Source organism: Andrographis paniculata, unplaced genomic scaffold (assembly GCF_009805555.1).
Source record: "Andrographis paniculata isolate CXL003 unplaced genomic scaffold, ASM980555v1 Contig54END, whole genome shotgun sequence".
Lineage (NCBI taxonomy): Eukaryota > Viridiplantae > Streptophyta > Magnoliopsida > Lamiales > Acanthaceae > Andrographis > Andrographis paniculata.
In genome coordinates this window covers 4,100,412-4,126,490 of record NW_026137589.1, presented here as the reverse complement: position 1 = coordinate 4,126,490, position 26,079 = coordinate 4,100,412, and the positions used below count along the sequence as shown (strand labels likewise).

Here is a 26,079-nt window from a genome sequence, read left to right as displayed (position 1 = left end):
GAATAATGAGTTTCAAACTCCTTATCATTATCGTCCACTCTTGCAAATAATACGATCATAAATAATAAATATAATAAAATTTACACTATTTTTATAATTACGTAAAAATACGGATAATACAAATGTAATTTACCTTCTCCGTAAGGATTATTTCAAACGATTGTATCAAACAGGATAGGAAGAATTAAGGCATGAAATTAAACGACTGACTTCTTGATGTCAACTATATCGAAGTTTGACTCTTGATGTCAACTGTGTGGTGGTAAGCATTACTTCATTTGCTTGCAACAATATTCGACATATACAATGTCTTGAAATAAGTTTGTGACCGGAAGAATGTGTCAAAACCCGACGACTAAAAGAATTCTCCGGAACTTTGGAGAACACTTCGGAAACTTATGGATAAAATTACAACTTGTACATACTTAGAATATTCCGAAGCCAATTGTAGCCATTGGATCAAATCGATCTTAACCGTCTATCGGGAGATGAAGTTGTATATATATATATATATATGTATGTATTTTCATCAAATTATAATAAAAAGAGAATCAAAAAAGAAAAAGGAAATAAGTATAAACAAGTATCAAGTAGCTACAATTAAAATAACAAAGTCACACTTACATTACATACACTCCCTATTTTCAACATTATCAAGTTTACTTCTTAAAATATTTTTTCAAAACCAACACATAAATATATTAATTATATAATCTATTGAAGGGGTCAAAAATTCTAAAATTGAAATAAATAAATAAATAAATAATCTAGCTGTATGTATCAGTGCCAATGATGATGGATCTGACTTCAAATATAAACAAATAAAATCATGTATTCTCTCGGTTTTGAATTGGGTACAAACTTTATTGAATATGTTATTTTATTGGTTAATTATAATATCAAATAAAAATATTTTAAAAAACATATGAATGAATTAATAATATATCAAATAAAACTTTTGATAAACCCTAAACTGTTTTTTTTAAGTCCCGTAATTGGACTCCCTTATCATTTTAGTGTTCGTTGTTTTAGTCCTCCGGCGCCGGAGACGCCCACGTGGGTCGCCGGAAGCCACGTGTCCGCTAGGTGTCCCGCCAGGTCAGCGACACCTGACGGACACGTAGATTTTATTTTATTATTTTATTTTTTTATTGGATCAAATAAAAAAAATTAAAAAAGGCAAATAAAATTTAAAAAATGAAAAAAATAATAAAAATGAAAAAAATAATAAAATCTACGTGTCCGCCAGGTCACGTAGCCTCCGGCGAGCCACGCGGGCGTCTCCGGCGCCGGAGGACTAAAACAGCGAAAAATTTGCACTTACGAGACTAGTTTGCGACAGGGTCAACTTATGGGACTAAAATGATAAGAAGGTTCAGTTACGAGACTAAAAAAATAATTTACCCTTTGATAAATTAAACGTTTGTGTAGTTATAATAATAAGTATAATATTGAATTATATAAATTTTAAAAAACCTAAAAATTATTTACTATAAAAAAATGCATATTTTATAAGAAAATTAAAAAAAAAAAACTTAAATCAATTTCAAAACACAACCAAACAAAGTCTTTATACTAATCAAACTATGAATAAACATTTATATTTGTACATAAAATTTTAGTACAAATCAGAGCACACAATTTTCTAATCTGAGAATGAATTATGAAATAAAATACGTACAGATATTATCTTAATTATATATATATATATATAACCTTCTATAAATGATTTGTTATTGATCTTTATGCTCTAGCCAATTATATTTTTATTTTTTAATTTTTTTATCATGCAATATATTCTCGAAATTCTCAATAAAAATTTACTTTCATATGTCCACAAAATTTATGCTCATATAAGTTGAACATAATTTTGATGAATATAATACTATTATAGTATTAGAAATTTGGCTTAGATATTAGTTTATTGTTACATAAAATATGAATTTTTTGTGAAGTAAATAATTAAATTAATAAAACAAGAGAAAATTTTAAATAAATTGAATATATAAATAATTGTGGTGTATTTGTAAATAAATATAATATTAAAGAATATTTTTTCTATAAATATAAATTGCATATTTTTTTAGATAAATAATAAATAAAAAAAATATGCATATATTTAGTAGATAAAGAAAATTTTATTTTATTTTACAAAATACTGCTCCCTCCGTCCCGTTTCTCATGTCCACTTTTCTATTTCCGTCACTCCCACTTATTTTATCACTTTTTTTTAAAAAAATAATTATACACTTTAATCTTATTTTTAAAAATTTAATTTATAATTTTTTTTTAAAATTTTAATTATACTAATCAATTATCTTAATCTTAATCTATAATTATTTTTATTATACGATAATTATTTTCACTAATATATTTTTAATTATTTACTAAATATACTTTTCCTAAATTCTCGTGTCTAATACGCACAAAATATTCGGGACAGAGTGAGTTCGTCGTATCATTATTTAAATATAAAATGCAAATACATACTGGACACACCCTTAGTGATAAAATATATAATACAATAATAATAATAATAATAATAATAATACTTCATCTCATTTAATTTTAATTAATTTCTGCCTGTCCTGTCCAATCCAAGTTGCAATGTTAAAATTAGTGTTGTATGTGACACTACATTGACTTGAAAAAGTCTAATTAATTTAACAAATAATCACTGGCCTCTTAACAATATATATATATATATATATCCTAAAAATATTACTACTTAATAATAACCATTGTTGTGTGATCTATGCAAGAAGTGTGTTTAAGAATGGGGAAGAAGACTCTCATTCTGTGCTTAATCTTGCTGAGGATTTTTATCGAATTTCCGGCGAGCGGCGCGCAGGAAATCCCGATAAAAGTTGGGGTTGTGGTGGACATGATCGATGACTATGGGGAGAAGGTCCTCACGGCCTTATCCATGGCGGTCTCGGATTTCTACGCTACACATGCATATTACACGACGAGGCTTACTCTTATAAATAGGAATTCTAAAGGGACCGTCGTTGGGGCAGCAGCTGCAGGTAAATCCGCGTGTTATTATTATTATTATTATTATTATTTTATTTTATTTCATCGAGTTTTAATTAGAAATGTACGCATGCGCGAAGATTTGAATTTTTTATTTTTGTTTTGTGCATATATATATATATTTATGAAATTGGCTTAATTGTAGTATTTTGAATTAAAATAAATGAACCTGTAATATTCCCTCTGTTCGATTCTAAGAGTTTCATTTATCGTTTGCGTCATTGTACTTAACATTAAAAATATCCTTATATTTGTATAATTTTTTTTTTTTTTTGCATAAATGTCATTATAATATGACAGATGTAATATAATTTTGTTTAATAATTAAAATTATAGATTGAACAATGAAAAGTAAAGTATGTATAGGAAAACAACATTGCATGCATGGAATCAATTTAACTTTTTGAATAGTTAAAAATTCAATATTGCATATGCAATTTTTAAATAAAGAATATACGTATTGATGAATGCGATATTTTCTAGATAATTGTTTTATAAATAATATGAAAATAAAATTGAAAACACTAATAAAAATTGTTTATTTTGAATTTTCTTCTGTAAAAATTCATATTATGTTACTGTTATAGACTATATAACTATATCCAATATATTTAATTTATTATCTTATATTTTATGTAATTAATATGAGATTAAAATACTATATTACAACATTAAATAACAGAAATGATAATTATATATAAGATTACAAATAATACTCATTATAAGTTTTGTCGAAATACAAAACTTGAAAGTTAGGAAAAAATATATATATAAATAAAAGTTTGAGGGATCAAAAAAAAAATTACAATTTACAAATGTTTGATATCAGAAGACTGATTTAAATCATTGAGTAACCATAATATATTGTGTATAATTTAGCTTTTTATTTAATTTAACAATAAAATGATTTTATATGATTTGAGTTATATATACATACGATCATTGTTACAATTTTGCATGACCATATTTCGATCTAAAAATAAAAAATCACAACTTTGTTTATTTAGCAATTATTATTATCATTATTATTTTTTTATTATTATTCAACTCTCATGATTTTCTATAATATTCAAACAATTTTTAAAAAATCACCAAATATTGCAAATGTTACTTAAAAGCCTGAAAAGAACAGACTATACTACAAACTAAAGCATGATAATTGTTTACTTGTGTTTCGGTGTACTGATTTGTATGTATGTGTTAAATGTACATGTATACAGGGTGAGCAAAATATTCGAAATCCGAAAATCCAATCCGAAATTTAAGATTTGGTTCGGATTTTTCAGATTTTCGGATTTGATCGAATTGAATTTTTAACAAAAATTAAAATCCAATTCAATTCGAAATTCGAAATATAATATTTTAATATATTTTTTTATTATACATATTTAATATTTTATTAGAAAATATTATATTTTAATATAAAAACTCAAATTTATTAATTATATTTTAATATATTTAATTTTTATATATTATATATATATATATATTTAATATTATAAAATAATAATAAAATATAAAAGAAATTTAAAAATTAAAAAATAATAATAAAAATATTAAGATTTCGGATTTTTTGGTTTGGTTCGAATTTTTTAGTTCAAATTTCGGTTATTTCGGTTCGGTTCGGATTAATTTTTTAAAAAATTTCGAATTTTCGGATCGGACCGAAAATCCGAATGATCACCCCTACATGTATATGTGATAAATACTCTACTAGTTGATTATAATATTTTTCTTATATATAAGTATCAAGAATAATAATTTTAGAAAAAGGTTGTTATAGTGTTTATAGTTTTAAATATTTTTGTTACAATGACAAATCATAAGAGTACTAGTGGTAATAATGCTTTTGTTTAATTTATTGATATTTATTTTTATATGTATATATTTTTTGAATTTTTTTTTTAGAAATAAATCTTGTAGGAATAAAACACAAAATATATCATGATTCACACACATAATCATGATATATTACACATAACACAATATACTATACAATTTGATGTTTTTTCAAGAACTGAAGATCAATATTTTTACACACATTCAGCTATTGATCTGATAAAGAACGTCGAAGTCCAAGCCATCATCGGCCCGGTCTACTCATCACAGGCGAGCTTCCTTATATCTCTCGCCGACGTAGCTCATGTCCCCGTCGTAACTTTCTCGGCGACGGCGCCGTATCTTTCGTCGTCGCCGACTCCCTATTTTGTGCGCGCTACGCTAAACGACTCTTCCCAAGTCGACGCAATCGGGGCGATCGTTAAGGCCTTCGGATGGCGAGAGGTTGTGCCGATCTACGAGGACACCGGTTTTGGGGAAGGGATCGTACCGTATCTAACCGACGCATTGGAACGTGTAAACGCGCGAGTACCTTACAGAAGCGTCATTTCGACGCTCGCGACGGACGATCAAATCGTCGCGGAGCTCTACAAGCTGATGACGATGCAGACGAGAGTTTTCGTCGTCCACATGTTGGATCCCGTCGCGTCTCGACTGTTCACCAAAGCGAAAGAAATGGACATGATGAGCCGGGACTACGTGTGGATCGTCACAGATGGGATTACGTACGGTATAAACGCGATGGACCCGAAGGTCGTAAATTCAATGCTGGGAGTGATAGGCGTAAGGCCTTACATCCCGAGTACGCCCGAGTTGGATGACTTCGAAGTTCGGTTTAAGACAAAAGTTCGGCAGAACAATCCGACGAACACCGAGCCGCAGCTTGATCATTTCATCTTATGGGCTTACGACTCAGTCATCGCGCTCGCCATGGCAGCAGAGCAAGCAAAGTTAACGACTCCAAAATTCATTGAGACGAACAGTTCGAGAAATTTCACTGACCTGGAAGCATTGGGGGTTTCAGACGCCGGACCGAAACTCATCCAGGCTCTATCGACCACGACGTTCAAAGGCCTCGCCGGAGATTTCAACTTAGTCGATGGCCAGCTCCAAGCGCCTCCGTTTCAGATAATTAACATCGTCGGTCCAGGCGCTCGAGGCGTAGGATACTGGACAAACGAAGACGGAATCGTTAAGGAACTAAACAACAATAATCCGATGAAAGACACGAACTCGACTCTCCAATCCAATTTTGGGACGATTATCTGGCCCGGGGATAGCTCATCTCCCCCGAAAGGTTGGGTGATTCCTACAAACGGAAAGAAACTGCGCGTGGGAGTGCCTGTGAAGTCGGGATTCACGGACTTTGTGCGCGTAACTTGGAATCCCGACAACTCTACAGTAGTCGAAGGATTCAGTATAGAAGTTTTCGACGCAGTGATGGCAGCACTTCCATACGGCGTGCCATACGAGTACATCCCGTTTGCAACGCCCAACCACAAGATGGCTGGAAGTTACAATGAGTTGACGTATCAAGTATATCTAGGAGTAAGCATCTACATCACTGCTAGGAATTCGAAAAACATAAAATCGATCCTAACCTTTGTGTGCTGAATGAACAGAAATACGACGCTGTGGCCGGAGACGTAACAATTATAGCAGACAGAGCACAGTTCGTCGACTTCACACTGCCTTATACACAATCCGGTGTTTCGATGGTCGTACCTTTCAAAGACGACAAGATTTCAACTGCATGGGTGTTTCTAAAACCCCTGACTTGGGAGCTATGGCTGGCAAGCTTTTGCTCGTTCGTGTTCATCGGGTTTTTGATTTGGATCCTTGAACATCGAATCAACGACGATTTCAGAGGACCTTTTTGGTACCAAGTGGGGATGATTTTCTGGTTTGCTTTCTCAACAATGGTCTTTGCTCACAGTAAGCCAACTATAATCTTACGTTCTTTCTAGTAAAATACGACGAATTATATAAATCGTGACGATACGTTCTTTCTTATCAGAGGAAAGGGTGATAAGCAACTTAGCGAGGTTCGTGATGATCATATGGTTCTTGGTGGTACTTATACTAACTCAAAGCTACACGGCCAGTCTTGCGTCGATGCTAACAGTTCAAAAGCTGACTCCCTCAGTCGAAGATGTTAACGATCTTATTAGAAGTAAGGAGCCAGTAGGCTACAAATACGGATCATTCGTGTACGGGCTTCTTAGAAAGATGAATTTCGATGAATCCCGGCTTAAGCCATTCCTAACTCCTGAAGAAATGGACGAACTTCTCTCAAAGGGACCGGATAACGGAGGTGTAGCAGCAGCTTTTCACGAGGATCCTTACCTAAAGGTTTTCCTAACGAAATATGGTTCGAAGTACACTATGGTCGGACCCCTTTACAAGGCTGATGGATTTGGCTTCGTATTCCCAAAAGGTTCGCCTCTAGTACCCGATGTTTCTAGAGCGATTCTAAATGTCACCGAAGGTCCAAGAATGGCGGACATTGAGAGAAAATGGTTAGGCGATCCTACAAAACGTCCGGACTGCAACACCTTATCGACTGCGCCAAGAAATCTAGGACTAGGAAGCTTTTGGGGGCTGTTCTTGATCGTCGGAATAGCCGGATTAATAGCTTTTGTAAGCTATGTTGCTATGTTTCTACACGAACATTGGCATGCCATTGAAGAAAATGCCTCTGTCCGGGACAAGTTCATAGAGTTGCTACGAATTTTCGACAAAGAAGATCCGTACAGTTATACAATCAGGAAAGAAAGAGCTTCATGTCCATCTTGCCAAGTTCAATTAACACCAACGTCTAGATATGCTAGCACTTTCCCAAGTCCTGGTTTCTCAAGCCCCCGAGGGACTAACGATGATGAACTGATATCACCTAAACATCCTACGAATCAGCAAACAGAGTAAATTGCCCTCAGAGGGATAGAGCTTTGTAATTTGACTGTTAAACAGAACCTGAACAATGGGATTCAGAGAGTGTTAATTCAGAGAAAGAAAAAGTTTAGTTGGTGTGTTCTTGCTTGATTATCCTTACTTTTCTTTTCCTAAAGTTCATATTTCCTTGTTCTAATCAAACATTGTTTAAGCTGGATTTCAGCTCTAGAACAGTTTGCAGTTTGTTAAGAATTGAAACTATCGTCCAATTAAAAGCTTCAGATTTTGATTGTGTCATCCGTAACCCTAATCACAAAACCCTAATCACAATTGCATCATCCATATTTGAAATGTATACATCTAATGAAGAAAATGCTATCAGTCAAACTACGATGTAATGTAATACGACACCGTATGGAGGTCTAGGGTTCTACAGAGACCGAGTCGCGGAACGATTACATCATCACAGCAATCGACGCAAGAAAACAAAATTGACGAATTGAAGTCGCGAATCAATTCGGAATCAGAATAGTTCTAACAACGCGAATTCCGCTAAACAACAAAAATAGACGAATGGGCGAAACTGAATTTCAGCTTACCAATTATCTGCCTTTCAGGCGACCATCGAACAGACTTCTTCCGTCTGGCTGGTCGTACATTCTTTGGTGCATCCATAGAAAATTCTCGAGTTGCTTCCGCATACAGATTCGCCGGAAGCTATAAAGGATGGAAAAAAACTTAAAAATAAATAAAACTACAATGAAATAATAATAATATTATTATTTTAAACTTTAAATTTAAATTTCATACAACAAATATACCTTAATGACATGTTTTTAATAAACCACTTAATTTATAAAATAAAAAATAAATATTAAAAGAAAATAATAATTTTATATGAGAAAAAGACGTTGAATAATTGGAAACTTATTATAAAAAAACTGTCATGACTTACTTTGTATATAAAGGATGGTCCAGTGAATTCATGATACCAATGTCATGGTTGAAATTTCCGATCCTTTTTAATATTATTTTAATATTACTATATAATTAATTTTATAAAATAATAAATTTTTTTTATTAAACGTGGAAAGGTGGAAGTAATTATATAGAATTAATAGTATATTACAATTAAAGTTGATGTAAAGTTCAATGCCTCTTACTTCCGCGTTCTTCTTTGTTTTCTTCCCAGAGCAGAGCAAGCATGACTAAATTATGAGGTTCAAATGAAATCACTAACGGTCATTGTCAGACTCTCACTCTTCGACCTGAAGGCCCTGCGCGCATATATATATAAATATATATATATATATATTAAAATATATTTACAAGTAATAAATTTATATTATTAAATTTTAAAATTTTAACTTTTTAGTTTATATATATATTCATAATTATCTAATTTAATTTTTAAATTTAAATTTTAAACTTTAATTATATATTTTTTTATCTTTTTTTTTTTTTTTTTTTTTTTTTTTAACTATGTCTTGTTTTATCTTTTCAAATTTAATTTTTTTCTATATTTCTTTACTCATGTCCTGTTGCATTTCGCTCACCAACTTATACCATACTCGTCTCACATTCTATTTTATCTCTTTCGTTTTTCCTTCAGTCTTTCTCATTTTTCGAACTTTCGGACAGATCATTTTGTATTTTCTTTTCTCAAATTGATATTGTCCAGACTGTCATGTTCAACCTTTTGTCTAATCGACGCCAATAAGTGATATTATTTTGAAAATATATTTGAATTATGCGTTTATAAGGGCCTATAATTTATTTTTCTCATGCCCCAAAAAAGTTCGAGACGGCCCTGATTATATTTATGATATTTGTCTTATTTAAAAAATTTTGTATGATTTTTGTAGACAATTTTATAAATATATATGTATTCTGAAAAAGTGGAAAGTAGCATAAAGATTTTATTTTTGTACACCTTTTTAATAAACTACTTAACATTTTTGCACAATAAATGAATTTTATTAATGGTTCTACTGGATTTCTAGTCTACAAACAGTCTGTTGATTATGTCTTTGAATCTAATTTATCACTTCGCTGAATTTTCACGGGATTTTGCTGAGTGGTCTCCGGCCGACTGTATACAGTATTGGACTTTGAAATTGGTATTGGGTTGAACCCGTCTGATATATTCTCTTAATTTATTTAAATAGACTGAGGAATTCGAAATCTGTGTTTTCAGTTCGTGCCCGTGGAAGTAGCCAACACGTTGTTAGTGAACCACGTAAATCTGTGTCATCTTTAAATTTTTTTGTTTGTTATTCGATCCTTAACCCTAATCCGTCCCAAAAGAGGTGTTACAAAGCAAGGGTCATTTAATAAAACATGATTGCAGGGAAGATCTATCTTTGAACCTTATAAAGAATGTCGGTTCTTGATCCCATTGTCTCACATAAGACAAAAAGTCGATAAATTAAAATCAAGTGGAATCAACAGCTAACCATTTAAGGCTACCAAACCTTTGTGGACTTTTCTTAACTGTAGGATTAGCTGGCATAGAAGCCTTGATCTACTATCCCTTTGAGTTCCTTCGCCGAAATTCGATTCTTGTAGAAAAATCTTACATCAGACAGGAGAGTTGCTATCATCAGATAAAACAACCAGATTTCAGGAAATTGCATTTGCACTACAACAAGAACACAATGTATGCTAGGTTAGTGAAAGTCATTGCCATGGAAAGTCTAGAACATAAATGACAAGTTCAACGAAAGACCTTTTCAACTCACAAAATCCTCAGATTTCTATTGAATTCGAGCCTTCCCTTCCATATATATATATGTTAATTTGGTATTGCTCGATCTAAGTAAATATCAACATGAAGAAGAACACAGCTTTGATGTTCTACCCCCTCATATACTTCATCTTCAACACAGAATCAATGGCCTCTGCACAGGTTGTCTCAATAAAAGTCGGGGTAGTGCTCGACATGGATGACTTCGGCAAAGCAGCAATGAACAGCTTATCGATTGCTCTGTCCGATTTCTACTCTAGAAATGTCCAGTACAAGACAAGGCTTACTCTCATTAACAGGGATTCCAAAAATTCCGCTGTCGGAGCAGCTGCAGCAGGTATATATATATATATATACATATATATTAGCTAGTGATCGATATATATCTAAACTTGCAAGAACTGATTTTTTTTCTTACATTTGATATACATCCAGCCTTGGACCTGATAAAGAACGTTCGAGTGCAAGCGATCATCGGTCCAATGTACTCATATCAAGCCAACTTCATGATTCATCTCGGAAACGAAGCTCATGTCCCGATCATAACATTTTCAGCCTCAAGGCCGTCACTTTCATCGATAGGTAAGCCGTATTTCATTCAAGCGACAGTAAGCGACTCCTCACAAGTAACTGCCGTAGCTGCAATTGTCAAAGCATTCGGATGGCGAGAAGTTGTGATCATCTACGAGGACAGTGACTTTGGAGAAGCATTCGTACCTTACATGACCGACGCTTTAGAAAAGGTGAATGCTCGTGTCCCTTACAGAAGTGTCGTGTCGCAACAAGCGTCGGATAGTGAAATTGCCGCAGAGCTTTTCAAGCTGATGACTATGCAGAGCAGAGTGTTTGTCGTCCACATGCTGAACCCGCTCTCGTCTAAACTGTTCGACAAAGCGAAAGAAGTAGGAATGATGAGTAAGGAGTATGCATGGCTAGTTACAGACAGCATTGGATATGAATTCGAGACAATGGATCGAAAGACAAAAGAGTCGATGCTGGGAGTCATAGGAGTAAAGCCTCATGTTCAACACACGAAAGAGGTGGATGACTTTTCTAGTCGATTGAGGAAAAAGGCTCGGCAGGAAAATCCAGAAGCTATTGTCGGCGAATTCTTTCTAATGGCGCACGACGCAGTTGTTGCACTAGCCATGGCTGCAGAGAAAGCAAATCTAACAAATCCACAGTATAATAAACCAAACAATACTCGGCATTCTACAGATCTTGAAGCCATTGGAGTATCAGAACATGGACTAAAGCTTAAGGATGAATTATTATCGACGAGATTCACAGGCCTTGCTGGTGATTTCCACTTAGTTTCTGGCCAGCTACAAGCACCTCCTTTTCAGATAATCAACATGGTTGGACAAAGTGCTCGTGCCATCGGATACTGGACGAAAGAGAATCAAATTGTCAAGGAACTAAACTTAAGTAGTCAAGAAACAGAATTCGGAACCATTATATGGCCTGGTGATACATCACATATACCTAAAGGTTGGGTGATTCCCACAAATGGTAAGAAGCTGAAAGTGGGAGTCCCTGTAAGGCCTGGCTTCACTAACTTTGTGCGCGTAACTTGGAATCCCGACAATTCTACAAATGTGGAAGGTTACAGTATCGATCTTTTTGATGCAGCGATGAATGCACTTCCATACGGTGTGGCCTACGAATACATCCCTTTCGCAACACCCGAGCGCACGATGGCTGGAAGCTACAATGACTTGACTTATCAAGTTTATATTGGGGTAAGTATAAGTTATAAGTATGTTCATCTTTGCTGAAAATTTTGAAAATCTTGAATTTGTGTATGAACAGATCTATGATGCTGTTGCCGGAGATGTAACACTAACGGCTAACAGATCAGAATGCGTCGACTTCACTCTACATTATGCACAGTCTGGAGTTTCGATGGTTGTTCCTTATAAAGACGACAGGAGCGAAACAGCGTGGGTGTTTCTTGAGCCCCTGACTTGGGAGCTATGGCTGACAAGCTATTGCACGATCATCTTCATCGGGTTCTTGATTTGGATATTCGAACATCGAATAAATGAGGAATTCAGGGGATCATTTTGGCATCAAGTTGGAATGATCTTCTGGTTTGCCTTCTCAACAATGGTTTTTGCTCACAGTAAGACATCTATATATCATTGTAAATTTGTAATCATACAATCGGACATGGAAGATTAAGTTTCCTAACCTTTTTCGATTCTTTTTTCTTTTACAGAGGAAAGGGTTATGAGCAACTTAACAAGGTTTGTGTTGATACTATGGTTCTTGGTGGTACTTATACTCACTCAAAGCTACACTGCAAGTCTTGCATCGATGCTAACAGTGAAGAAGCTGACTCCCATTGTCGAAGATGTTAATGACCTTATCAGAAGTAAGCAAATGGTGGGCTACGCAGATGGATCATTTGTTTATGAACTTCTAAGAAAGATGAACTTCGATGAATCCCGGCTAATGCCATACCGAACAGCCGAGGAAATGGATGAACTTCTCTCGAAAGGGACTAGAAATGGCGGCATAGCTGCAGCTTTTCACGAGGACCCATATATTAAGATTTTCTTGAGCAAATATGGTTCGAAGTACGCGAGAGTTGGACCTATTTACAAAACTGAAGGTTTTGGCTTTGTAAGTAAAAACATTTTTGTTTATGAATAACGACTAATTATATTCCTTTTAAATTCTGTCGACAAACTATGCAGGTGTTTCCAAAAGGTTCGCCTTTAGCGCCGGATGTTTCTAGAGCAATTTTACATGTCACCGAAGCACAGAAACTAGTCGAAATTGAGAAGAAGTGGCTGTCTGATATCACCAAACAAGAATCCACCAGTTTATCATCTCCACAAAGAAATCTTGGGCTAGAAAGCTTTTGGGGACTTTTCTTAATTGTTGCAGTAGCTGGAATGGTGACCTTGATCATCTATGTCATTCAGTTTCTCTGGAAAAATTGGCATGTCATCGAAAAAACATCGAGTAAACGGAGCAAGATGGCGGAATTGCTACAGATCTTCAAGGAAGAAGATTACAGCAACAGTCATGCTTCCAAGAAAACCACCATGAAAGAAGACAGAGCTTGTGTCTATGGCTGTGATTCTTTATGTCCTAACTGCCAAATTCCAACTTCCAGATACACTACCTACCCTTCAAGCCCTGCTGATTTCGCAACCGATTTAGTTTATCATGATCAGATTCAATCACCAGATCTGGAAAGGGCTGATGATCAACATGGTGGATCATATCAGAGTTCACCAGGCTATGCAGAGATAAATCAACAATGAGCAAATTGGTGTTTAACAATGGCAAAGTGTGAATACAGTGATGTCTTTTTAAATCATTACTGTAATTCTTCATGCTTCATTGCCCCCCTAATCTTTTCTTAACAATTAGTATGATTTTATATTGCAATGTCATCTTCATCCATGAATATTTGGCAATGGAGCTAGGAAAAACTCAATCTTTGGCATCTTCATACACAATTAGTATGATTTTATATCTTTGTAATATCTTCGGGCTGATGGCTAGTGGAAACTAGCATCGTCGTCGCACCAAGAAAACACACTACTATCGTCGCAACTAGTACATTCATCTTCACTTTCGTCGTTTCTCCGGAGCTTTCTTTTTGCCGCGGCCCTACTACTTTCGCCTTCCTCGAACCCGGACAGCCCTTTCTTTATTTGTTTCGACGTCAATAATGTCGGCAAGGTACTTACCTTGCCGACCTCCTCAACTGTAGTTAACACACCTTTTTCCTTTTTATCTTCTTTCTTCTTCTTCCTCGGTGGCATTGGCGCCTCTGGCGCCAACGCTATTAAACAGTCTTCCAATACTTTTGTCACATTGGTCATATTAGGCCGGTTTTCCGGATTGTCGGCGACGCATTGGACTGCTATATCCAACGCCGTGTGGATCGCCTGCACCGGGACTTCGCCTCGCAGCCCGGCTTCCAGCATATGCTCCCGGCACCCGTCACTAAGTCTAGCCATAACCTATACAACAACAACAATATCGACCAATTTCATCCATTGATGCAACAATGCGATGAATAATATTAGTTTATCGATTCTAATTGATAATAATTTGTAAATATTGTATTTTTTTTTTAATTTTACTACAGATTTTTAGTAGTTTGACTTTTTTTTTAAAAAAAAAATATCAAACGATACAACTACTTTTCTTTTTCTTTGTACGTCTATTTATGTCTCCATATATCACATGTTCCAAAAAAAAATAAATCATATATTTTTTGAGTGTATATATCCTATCAAACAATTATTTAAATTCAATTTTTTACTATTAAAAATCCAAATTCAAAAACCCAAAACCAGCGTTTGTCCTATTTCATATAAAATAAAATCTTGAATTATAATTTAATTGTTATAATTCAAATCAAATTATACATACATGGATACGTACCCAACTCACAAGTGTCCGGCCTTCGCCGTCACCGGGAACATTGTACATCGCCCTCCGGCCGGTGATGAGCTCGAGCAACACGACGCCGAAGCTAAACACATCGGAGGCGGTCGAAGCCCGACCGGAGCGAGCATATTCCGGCGAGCAGTATCCATCAGTTCCGACAGCCACCATGTCGAAGTACACCTGGTTCCTCAGATTCTGGCAAAGGAGTGAAATCCCGAAATCCGAAATCTTCGGATTGAGATCTTTAGACAACAAGATATTCGACAGCTTCAAGTCCCTGAAAATCACAGTCGGCGCAGCTTCGACGTGAAGATAATTCATCCCCTTGGCAACCCCGATCGCAATCTGCATCCTCGTGTTCCAATCCACAAGCCGATCTTTCCGATCAGACTTGTGGAAATAGCGCTTCAAATCGCCCGACGGCATGAATTCGTAGACAATGTAATGATGGCTGGTTCGAATGTCGTAACAGTAGCCGATCATGGTGATGACGTTGGGATGACGTAGGAACGAAAGGGTTAGAACTTCTGTTAGGAATTCTCGAGGGCCTTGGTAGCTGTAGCTCGCCATGTGCTTGATTGCGACTGTCTGCAACATCACAGAATTTAATTGATTAATAAATTGTTGGATTGAATTAGGGTTTTTGAGGGATTGAATTAGGGTTTGAGGAAATTAAGGAGATGAACTGGCCTGTCCAGATTCGAGCACCCCCTTGTAGACACGGCCAAATCCACCTTCGCCAAGAATGGATATAGGATCGAAATTGTTGGTGGCTCTTGCGAGCTGATTGTAGGAGAAAGCTATGGGGCCCGAGATTGATGGGTCGATTCTGTAACCTGCGATGTCTCTGTAGAAATTCGCTGTAGAAAGAGGGGTTTTTTCAGAATGTGATTCTTGAATTTCTTGAAATTAATTTATTTATTTTAATTCTTTACCTTGGGGATTGACAATGGTGGTCGTGGCTGTGGGTGGTGTTGGTGGGTCTTGGTTTCTTGAAGTCGAGGGTGGTTGTGGTTTTGGATCTTGTTGGGGTTGTGATTCTTGGTCTGTAGATGGAGGCGTGTGATACTGATCGTCGGTCGATGTGGAATCTGATTGATCGTGTGACTGTCGTTTGAGTTCGAGTTCTGATTCTGGTTCTGATTCAGATTCTGGTTTGGGCATAATCTGCCCCATGGCAGCTATGGATTTTCAGCTTCTTTCTTTCTCTGCAATTTTTCTTCTCAGTTGTTCTTTCTCGTTTTCTTCTTCTTCTTCTTCTTCTTCTTCTGACTCTCTCACTCTACTCTCACTCTATATGTATGTATATATATATATATGTGATGATATTTTGGGGGCTGCGATTTGAAATGAATGAGGATTTACAACGACTCAGAAATGATGCTTTGTATGGTTTAGTTAGAGTTCTCAATTCGTGTTAGGTTGGCGTGGAGTTGAATACTTTAGATGGGTTAAATTATTCAACCCTATCTTAACCCGTTTGTTATCGTGTCGTGTCGGATTTGTATTGACCCGTTTATTATCGTTTCGGGTTCGGGTTGACTCCTGTTGATCCGTATACATAATTAAGTCGAATTTTTTAATTCAAATTAAATAATTTTTTGTTGGGTTGTATGTTACTTTTTATTGGTTTGAACAAAAAATTATGTTGAATTATTTAAAATTGAACTTAGTTAAAATTAATTTATGAGAAAATTAATAAATTTATGATTTTTTTACATATATAATAAATATATTATTTAATATTAATATATTAAAATCGGATTGTCGTGTCGAGTTCGAGTTGAGAGTTTCAATCCTAATCCGACTCGTTTATTATCGTGTCGGGTTCGTATAAATCCGTATATATAATCGGATTGAAATTTTTGACCCAAATCTAATTATTTCGTATCGAATTGTCGTGTTGGGTCAATATTTGCCAGCTCTAAGTTTAGTGAAGGATTCGAAAATTTATGGATATTGTATAGTTTTTTTCAAGAAAACAAAGGTGGTGTTCTATAGATTGTTACTATTTTGAATTTTTTTTAATCTTTAGAAAATGGTTGGGGGCCCAAGTCTGACATACTAACAATTTGGGCCATTTAGAGCCAAAATAATTGTAAGGCTTACAGTTTACGACGGCCCACTAAGTTTGCATAATTACATTACTTAAGCCCATCACCCACGGAACATAATTACAGTTTACGACGGCCCACTAAGTTTGCATACGACACAAGCGTGGGATTAGACCTTATGTTATCTATTTGTTTATGAGTTTTTTCTTTTAATATTTTAAATTAAAATAAATATTATTTGCTTGAAATAGTTTTCAATAAAAATATATATATTTTACAAAATATTACATCATATCAATATATAATTTAAATAAAAATTTCGATCAATTTCAAACCACAGCTAAACAAACTCAATACTACGTTTATTGAGATTAATAAATACACTGCTAATTAGCTTTGATCAACAAAGAAATATTTCTAAATATATCTTTATGATTATTCTAAAAAAAAAAAAAAGGAAATGATTAATATAATACTCCCTTCATCTCATAACAAATTATTCATTTTTTTTATTTTAGTTTGTCTCGTAACAAAGTATTTATTTTCTTTTTTTAATAAATTGTACTATCTACCTAATTACAAATACCTTATAATTTATAATATATTATATAAATGTCATTATATTTATATCACATAATATTAATAAAATTATTTTAATTAATTTTTACTTTATTTCTATTATATTTTAATATAATATTAATATTTTTAAAATTTCATGAAAAACAAACGAATATATAATTAGGAACAGAGAGACTATATGGTTTTAAACTTTTAGTGCATAAATCTTATCTAGAAGGAAAGGGAATAATAATATATTGGTGTGTTTGTTTGAAGGATTTTGGTGGATTTCCACTGTTCATCCAATTTTTTCCCCCAAAAACATTAAATCAAACACCTATTTTTCATTTTTTATATTATACTAAAAATCAATTTTACATTCAAAACATCACATCAAACCCTATTTATATCACATCATACAACTATTCAAATTCAAAATTTTTACTATTCAAATCCCAACTCAAAATTCAAACCTCCAAACAAACACACCCAATATATACAGATGCTCATAAGCTGACATAAGAAAACAATAATAATAATAATAATAATAATAGTTGGTGTGACAGATGCATGCAGCCTATTTGGGGAACAAAATAAAATGTTAATGCTCCACATTCTTTAATTATATACTCTTTTCATCCAGAATTATAGTTTGAGCTATATTTGTTACGAAATTTAAAAAATATTGATATTATATTGATAATATGTAAAAAAATATTTGTGAGTGTACTTAGTATAAAAAGTAGTGACAATTGAGTAATAATAATGAAAAAATAATAATAAATTTATAATTATATAATTATTTATGACAAGACGGACAAAAATAATAAATAGAAGGGATGGAGTATATTATTATGATTTGTGAGAATTGACATATTTGATGATATGAGATTCTAAGCATCATTTAGAGAAATCATTTTGATTTGATTAATTTGCACGCTAACTATTTATTAATTTTCATCGTTTCTCAGTTACACATTAACCACTATTCCCCTGTTATATTATATTATATTATATTATAATACACATTAACCACTATTCCCCTGTTATATTATATTATATTATATTATAATGCACAATTGCCTCATCCACTCAGGTTACATATATTTTACACCAATTTTATTATTATTATTATTATTATTATACACCAAAATGCATTTTTTTATTAATAAAATATTATATTATATTCGTTCAATTTTAAATACCTTATTTATTTAATTTTTTAATATTAATTATTATATTAAAAACAGTATAAATTAAAAAAATTTATAAAAAAATTTCAATTAATAATGTCTGATAGAATGATAAAAAAAATACATAAATATAAAAATATTTTAAATATTAAAAATAATAATGCAAAAAATAAATATAACCCCAATATTAATATATATTATTTAAAGGGCATAACATATATGTATCTCAGTGGCTGTCCTTTCAGTTGATGTACGGCCAATTTGATTTATATGCACGAATTCCATGTATATTCTTTTTCATTTTATTCTTTATTTTGTGGGCATAAATTTTAATGTTATATATATATATATATATATTGTGTGTGTTGAATTTTGTGACAACAATCATCTTACCAGAAAGTAATTATTTCTAAATTTTAACAAGTTTGTGATCAAACAATTTTTAGCCAATTAAATTTAAGATAATTTAATTAAAAGTTAAGTTATACTAAATGTTAATGAATCATCTTTATTTGTTGCAGAATGTCAAATGTCACGAATGAGTCCCAAGATGACATACACAAGTCTTCCAAAAATTTCTAATAAATCATCAGTTTGGGAATGCTATCGATTAAGAGCATAAATAATAATATCCCATAATAAAGGATTCATTTTAGTCTGTCCCATAACAAAGTATTCATTTTATTTTTTTTAGTAACTATACTATCTACCTAACATTACAAATACCACACCATACTAATAAAGTTATTTTAGTCAATTCTATTTTATTCTTACTATATTTATAAAACTACGTGCAAAAAACAAATGAATATTTAGTCATGAGATTGAAAGAGTGATAAAAATCAATATCCAAAGAACAGGGAACATTTGTTTCTATATATAGTTTTACAAATTTTTTTCCGCATTTTAATTATATTGATCAAACTCTAACACATTATAAAAAATAATAATAATAAAAATAATAAAAAATTATTATTATTATTATTATTATTATTATTTATGCAGTCCTAAGGGTTTGTGTTTTTGTAAATTTGTTTTTACATATTTTTTCAAAAAAAAAATTAATATAAAAATTCATTTAAATCAAAACACAAAACAACACACTGAGAATTTCTCTAAAATTGGTGCTGATTGAAGATACCTTTTGTCAGGTGCGAGATGCCCGTTATATATCTTCCAAGTTGGTTATTGGATCGTGTGCGCCGGATTATTAGTCGATTGCAACTGCCCTGAAGAACCGTCTTGCGGTTACAACGGTTTTTACTGATGCCACCAATCGACCAGCCGACCAGACAGACTACCTACCGACTGGTTGATTGATTCCCTTAATTGATATGTGGGAAGCCCACCCCTTTTTGGGTTTGTCTGCGGGTCTAAGTTTTTGAATCCATCTACAGATCCAATAAAATTCTAAAGTATTTTGATATCTAACACACACTATTTATATGTGATGTTCAACATAATTATTTTTGTTGTTTAATCAACAAACTTATACTTCCCTTCCCCCGTCGTTCAAATCTATGTTTATTTTCTTTTTTGGGTTGTCATAAAAAAAATATTTTTGTTTCATTTTTAAGTAAAAAATTATTACACTTTTGTACTTTTTTTACTATAAAAGGAAAAAGTAACAATTATTACTCACTTTTATTAAAATTCGTACCTATTTAATTAATATATCTATAATATAGCTCACAACACATACCGTAGATATATTATATGATATTAATAAAGTCATAATAATTCAACAATTTAACAGTATGTGTGTGTATGATTGGTAATATTTTAAATTAAGTTTTTTATTTGTCTCACTATATTATTTTAAAATTATCTTTATTTTTTTTCGTTATTATATAAATGTTATTATTTTTTTACACAAAGACATTTTAGTATATTACTACTATCTATTTTATATTAACTTTCAATTTAATAACATTATTTTTTAAATCTAGATATAACTGTAATGAAATTACTGGTCCAGAAGTATTTTCTTTTAGTTTTCATATCTATACAAAGTAGCATGAGAAGGGAATAATTTATTATACACAATTTTAAAGTAAATTCCATGTTATCCAAACTCACTCCATCAAATATATATATATATATATATATATTATTCCAATTTTGCTTGGGGGCCAAGGGAAGAAGTAGAAAATGGGGTCCCTTTAATTAACATGAAAACATATATGTGTGATTCCATATCCATTTCATTGGAACAAATACCAATTATTATTATTATTATTATTATTATTATTATTATTATTATTACTCCCTCCGTCCCGGAATTAAATATCCATTTGTTTTTTGCACGTAGTTTTAAAAATATTTGTATTATATTGGGATATAGTAGGAATAAAGTAGAAATGATTAAAATAACCTTATTAGTATGTGTGATATAAAGGTAATGACATTTGTGTAATATATTGTAAGTTTTAAGAGTATTTGTAATGTTAGGTAGATAGTACAATTACTAAAAATGAAAATAGATATTTTGTTATGGCACATACTAAAATAGAAAAATAAATATTTTGTTATGGGACGGAGAGAGTATTATTATTATTGTTGTTGTTATTCTTGTTGTTGTACTTTAATAAAAATTTAAAAGTTATATATATATAGATATATGACTACTCTTGATTAACATATTCCATACTTATTAGAGGAATAATATAGTTAAATAAAATCTTAACAAAATAATAAGGATATTTTTACTTACTAGTGATTTATTATTATTTTTTTAATTATAATTAAAATATTTATACAACTAGAATTTGTCTCTTTGATTTTTTCTTCTTAAATTTTATTTGTTTAAAAAATATATTTTTTTATTCTCATAAAATATTACATAAAATATTACTTTAATATAAAATCTAACCCAAATATTCTCCATCCAAATCAAAAAAACACACATAACCTTAATACTATTATATATATATATTTTAATTACATCAGCATTCTCTGTTTGGTGAAAAATAATATCCAAAGTTGAAGTTGAGAGAGAGGGATAAGAATATATATATATAATAAACATGCCAATAATCTTAATGCGCTGCTGAGGCTGAAAAACATTTACTGATGTGACCATTCAATATCAATTTTCAAGTGGCTCACTCACTAACTTCAAATTAATATATATTTTAAAATTTTACATTATTGATAATATTATATACCAACATATATAATTAAATTAAGGCTTTCTCCTTTCAACGCAAAATATATATTTTATTTTATTTTATTCTCTCGTCCATTCAAAATAAAATATTATTTTTTTATATTAATTACGTAATTTTACATATCTTATATAAAAAATAAAAAAAATAAAAAAATTTCAAACTAAAATATTTTATTCATTTCATTTTTTTAGTAAGTGAAGTATCTACCTAACGTTACAAATATTCTTACAACTTACAATATATTACACAAATATCATTATATTTATACCACACAATACTAATAAGGTTATTTTAGTAATTTCTACTTTATTCATATAAAATTCCAATATAATATTAATATTTCTAAAACTCAGCAAGCCCTTGTAGATCAAGCGGTGAGACATCCTTAGTAGTCTATCCTTACGGGATAATTGGCTGACTTTTTGAAAATGCAAAGCTGAGCTGAGCTGAATATGTATATATTTATGGGATTCTTCAATTTCATTTCATGCAAATAATATTTGAAAATAAAAAATAAAAAAGACATCTCAATATATATTCTTATTCTTACAAAATAGTAACTATATATGATATGGCATTGGCATTGACACGTCACTTTCAGCCCCACGTACGTACCTAAAATCAGATCAAATCATACATACGTATGTGCACAAATATTATCCACTCAAATTAATGTGTCTGTAACTAAAATGTAATGGACCCATTCCAGTATATAAATAGATTTTGTAAGTAATTTTTATAAATAAAATAAAAATATATATATATATTTCATTTTATTTAATTTGTCTCCTACTTTCATTTTTATCTTGTTTTGCAAAATTTGTTCTTTTTTTTTTTAAAAAAAATATAATTACACGTTTTAATCATATTTTAAAATTCACATTTTATTATTTTTTCATTTTAATTAAATTATTTAGTCATTTTAATCTTAATTTATAATTATTTTTATTAAATTATAATTATCTTCACTAATATACTTTTTAATTATTTATTAATTACATAATACCTAAAATTCTATATCTAAGCTAAATAGGACAATTTAGCTGAGACGGAGAGAGTAATTATTTAGTATGATTTTTGTATAATTATTTTTAATATAATATTTTTAAAATAGAAAAATAAATATTTATTATGTCTCATCTTAATTGATACATTTTCTATTGTTGTTTGTCTCACGATAATTATTTTTTTTATTTCGAATAAAATTTACTAAATCAAAATATACTTAATAAATATAAATCAACTTGATTAATTATATAACACAATGGCTCTGTTTACACAACTTAATTTTATTTATTTGATACTACTCATTTTTTTAAAAAAATATTACATCAAACATATTTTTTCTTTCATAAAATATCAAATCAAATACTAATTTTTTCATTTTTTTTTCAAACTTCTAAAATTCCAAAATTCTCTAAAATTCTCTATCTAACATAGTATATCAGATAGGACCACTCAAAACTCTTTATTTCTTTGAATATTTTATTAATATTATAGCCTATATTCCTTCCGTCTCATATCTATATATCAATTTGCTTTTTTGCATAAAATTTTAAAAATATTAGTATTATATTGGGATAAAGTAGTAATAAAGGTAAAAAGACTAAATTAACCCTGTTAGTATTGTATAATATAAAGGTAATGACATTTGTGTAATATATTATAAATTAGAAGGGTATTTCTAACGTTAAGTAGACAATACAATTACTAAAAAAGAAAATGAATATTTGTTATAGGACGGATCAAAATAAAAAAAATGGATAGATTGTTAAGGGATGGAAAGAGTGTGTACTAAATAATGAAATGGTCATTTGCTTGTGACATTTTATGTATCAGAAGAATATATCGATATATTGGTCCCGTAAAAGATGGCGTGGTGGTGTAGGGGTTAGAATCATAACCATGAGGCCATGGGTTCAAACTACTATTAAAATTACGACTATTTTTTATATAAATAAATATAATATTTTATATAAACAATAGTCGTAATTTTAATAGTCGATCCAAGTAAGGGATGTCACGATTCGTGTAGTGTGAAATTTGAATAATTTGAATCATATATTAAAATTCAATGATTATCATAGTATTTGACAATCCCATCTTCTCTTCGAATTTTTGTTTATTTAATTATTAATAATGATCTTTAATCCATCACGTTTAACATTGTAATAATATTTTAATAAGTAGTTTTTTCCTTGAAGTTTCAATTCCAATTACCTTAATTATGTCTGTAAAAATAAATAAATAAAAGATTACAAACTTCAAAGTTTGGATTTAAATTATTATTGATAATAATAATAAAAGAATTTGTTTATGGATAGTGGCAGGCAAAGCTTTTTTTTCTTCTTTTTTGGTTTTGTTTTTTACCCCCCACAAAAACTAATATTAGCTATTAGTGCCAGTTTAATTTTGGGATTACTCAAATTTCCATTTTTTTAATCGTAAAAATGTCGAGATCCCGGGACTCCCGAAACCAGATCGATCTACACCGTTCATCGTGCGGATAAACGGTGTGGATGCATCTGGGTGCATGTTAAAAGAACATTGGTGGGTGGGCCCAAACGGACGTCGTTTCGTCTATAAATGTTCGTCGACACTCTTCTGCGCTATTCAGCACTTCCATTTACAGATTCTTCAGAGTTCGATATCTTCCTTAGTTCTTCACAGCTCGATTCCCAAATCACCATTTCCAAATTTTTCCAATTCCTGAATTGCAATCAAACCCTAATTTTGATCAAATGAGAACCGGCCCGAGATCGTCGATCAATTCCGTGTCGAGAATGACTGCTGTCGGAGCCACCACCGTCGCAAAAGCGACGTTCGCGCCGCCGGCTGCGGCGGCGGTCCACCGCTCGCCGTGGCACTCGCCGGTGCCGTACCTGTTCGGCGGCCTGGCGGCGATGCTGGGGTTAATAGCATTCGCTCTCCTCGTCCTCGCCTGCTCGTACTGGAGGCGCTCCGTCGGCGGCGGCGGAGACGACGACGATCGGAGAAGCGATATGGAGAGCGGCGCGGCGGAGAAAGGGGAGAGCGGCGGAGACGCCAAGGCGACGCCGGTGTTCGAGGAGAAGATTCTGGTGATCATGGCAGGTGAAGTGAAGCCTACTTTCTTAGCTACCCCGATGACGAGCAAAAACTCTTCTTTTAATGAAGAAAAGGAAAGTAGTGAAAAAATTACAGACGACAAGGAAGAAACCCTGAAGAAGAGAGACGAAACGACGTCGGATAATGAGGAATCTCCTGCTCAATAAACCAATTAAATAAATCCATTGAAAGAAGAAGAAGAACTCCAATTTGCAGCATAAATTTTGGTCGGTTTTGATATATGATTTTGTCCAATTTTGTGATCCGGGATAATGTAAATTTGCTTCTGAGATAAATCGAAATATCGAATAGCTTTTAGACTCCATGCATTTTAGTTTCAGACCAAAAAAAAAAAAAAAAAACAATTCTTGAAATTGTGACTAATTATTTCCCAAAAAAAAAAAAATCACAATAAAATAAAGAACCCTATCGTCACAAAGCACTAAAATGGCTTTTTGGAGAGAACAAAGTAAAGAAAATGATGAAAGCATATGTTCTTCGTGATTAATTAATTAGTATTATCACAGATATGCAAATCTTCGTAAATTTCCGATCCGCCGGAGAAGCAGTCACCGGCCGGAAAATAATGTCTGAAAACACATTAATTTGATAATTTCTGATAAGCTTCAAGACTGCGAATTTTCACCTGATGATGCATATCTGGCAATGGAAGTCTGAATCATGAATGAGATAGAGACAGAGAGAGAGGGGTGACGTAACGCAAATGGAGTTCAGTAATGGGGAGGAAGGTGGGGGAAGACGATTGGTGGGTAGCAGTGGTTGAACATCTACGTGTGAAGCACTGAACATCGGATCCCATGTAAGAAAAAGGCATCGCATCGCGGCGACACGACTACTGCTGCTGCTGCTGCTGCTCTTCAAAAATGGCTGACAATGGATTTCAGTTCCCCATGGGACTTCCAGGTTGAATCTGAATTCTGCATCATGATCGATTGTCTGAAACTGAAATTGGTCTTCTTTCACCACTACACTTTACAGTCCTCGGGAATGCAGCTGCAGCTGGAGCTGCAGCTCTGGATCGAGGTCCTGGACCTCGGAACTACCATTGATTGTTTCGGGGTCCA

General features: G+C 32.3%; 4 protein-coding genes and 1 long non-coding RNA gene across 6 annotated transcripts; 3 read left to right on the top strand and 2 right to left on the bottom strand.

Moving 5' to 3' along the window:
- The first annotated feature begins 2,747 nt into the window (after positions 1-2,747).
- On the top strand, positions 2,748-7,800 carry LOC127255483 (glutamate receptor 2.2-like). Its single transcript, XM_051281014.1, has 4 exons — positions 2,748-3,029; positions 5,084-6,423; positions 6,498-6,810; positions 6,893-7,800. The coding sequence occupies exons 1-4, from the start codon at positions 2,756-2,758 to the stop codon at positions 7,798-7,800; spliced, it is 2,835 nt and encodes a 944-aa protein (XP_051136971.1). The 5' UTR covers positions 2,748-2,755.
- A 274-nt stretch (positions 7,801-8,074) lies between these two features.
- LOC127255999 (uncharacterized) lies at positions 8,075-8,688 on the bottom strand. The gene is made up of 2 exons (XR_007839753.1): positions 8,589-8,688; positions 8,075-8,484 (listed from the first exon to the last, which is right to left on the bottom strand). It is a non-coding gene; the product is annotated as an uncharacterized LOC127255999 (long non-coding RNA).
- Positions 8,689-10,566: 1,878 nt separating this feature from the next.
- Positions 10,567-14,061, top strand: LOC127255425 (glutamate receptor 2.7-like). 2 transcript variants are annotated; one of them, XM_051280936.1, is made up of 5 exons: positions 10,567-10,850; positions 10,949-12,255; positions 12,326-12,638; positions 12,735-13,141; positions 13,216-14,061. In XM_051280936.1, exons 1-5 carry the CDS (start codon positions 10,598-10,600, stop codon positions 13,789-13,791), a joined length of 2,856 nt encoding a protein of 951 aa, XP_051136893.1. In that variant the 5' UTR covers positions 10,567-10,597; the 3' UTR covers positions 13,792-14,061. The 2 variants fall into 2 exon arrangements, with proteins under 2 accessions (XP_051136893.1, XP_051136894.1); XM_051280937.1 differs by having other exon boundaries at positions 12,735-13,130; positions 13,216-13,403.
- Positions 14,032-16,108, bottom strand: LOC127255482 (probable serine/threonine-protein kinase PBL21). The gene is made up of 4 exons (XM_051281013.1): positions 15,868-16,108; positions 15,623-15,792; positions 14,927-15,520; positions 14,032-14,499 (listed from the first exon to the last, which is right to left on the bottom strand). Exons 1-4 carry the CDS (start codon positions 16,106-16,108, stop codon positions 14,032-14,034), a joined length of 1,473 nt encoding a protein of 490 aa, XP_051136970.1.
- An 8,420-nt stretch (positions 16,109-24,528) lies between these two features.
- LOC127255546 (protein GLUTAMINE DUMPER 5-like) lies at positions 24,529-25,319 on the top strand. Its single transcript, XM_051281121.1, has one exon. It carries the CDS (start codon positions 24,649-24,651, stop codon positions 25,159-25,161), a length of 513 nt encoding a protein of 170 aa, XP_051137078.1. The 5' UTR covers positions 24,529-24,648; the 3' UTR covers positions 25,162-25,319.
- The last annotated feature ends 760 nt before the right edge of the window (positions 25,320-26,079 follow it).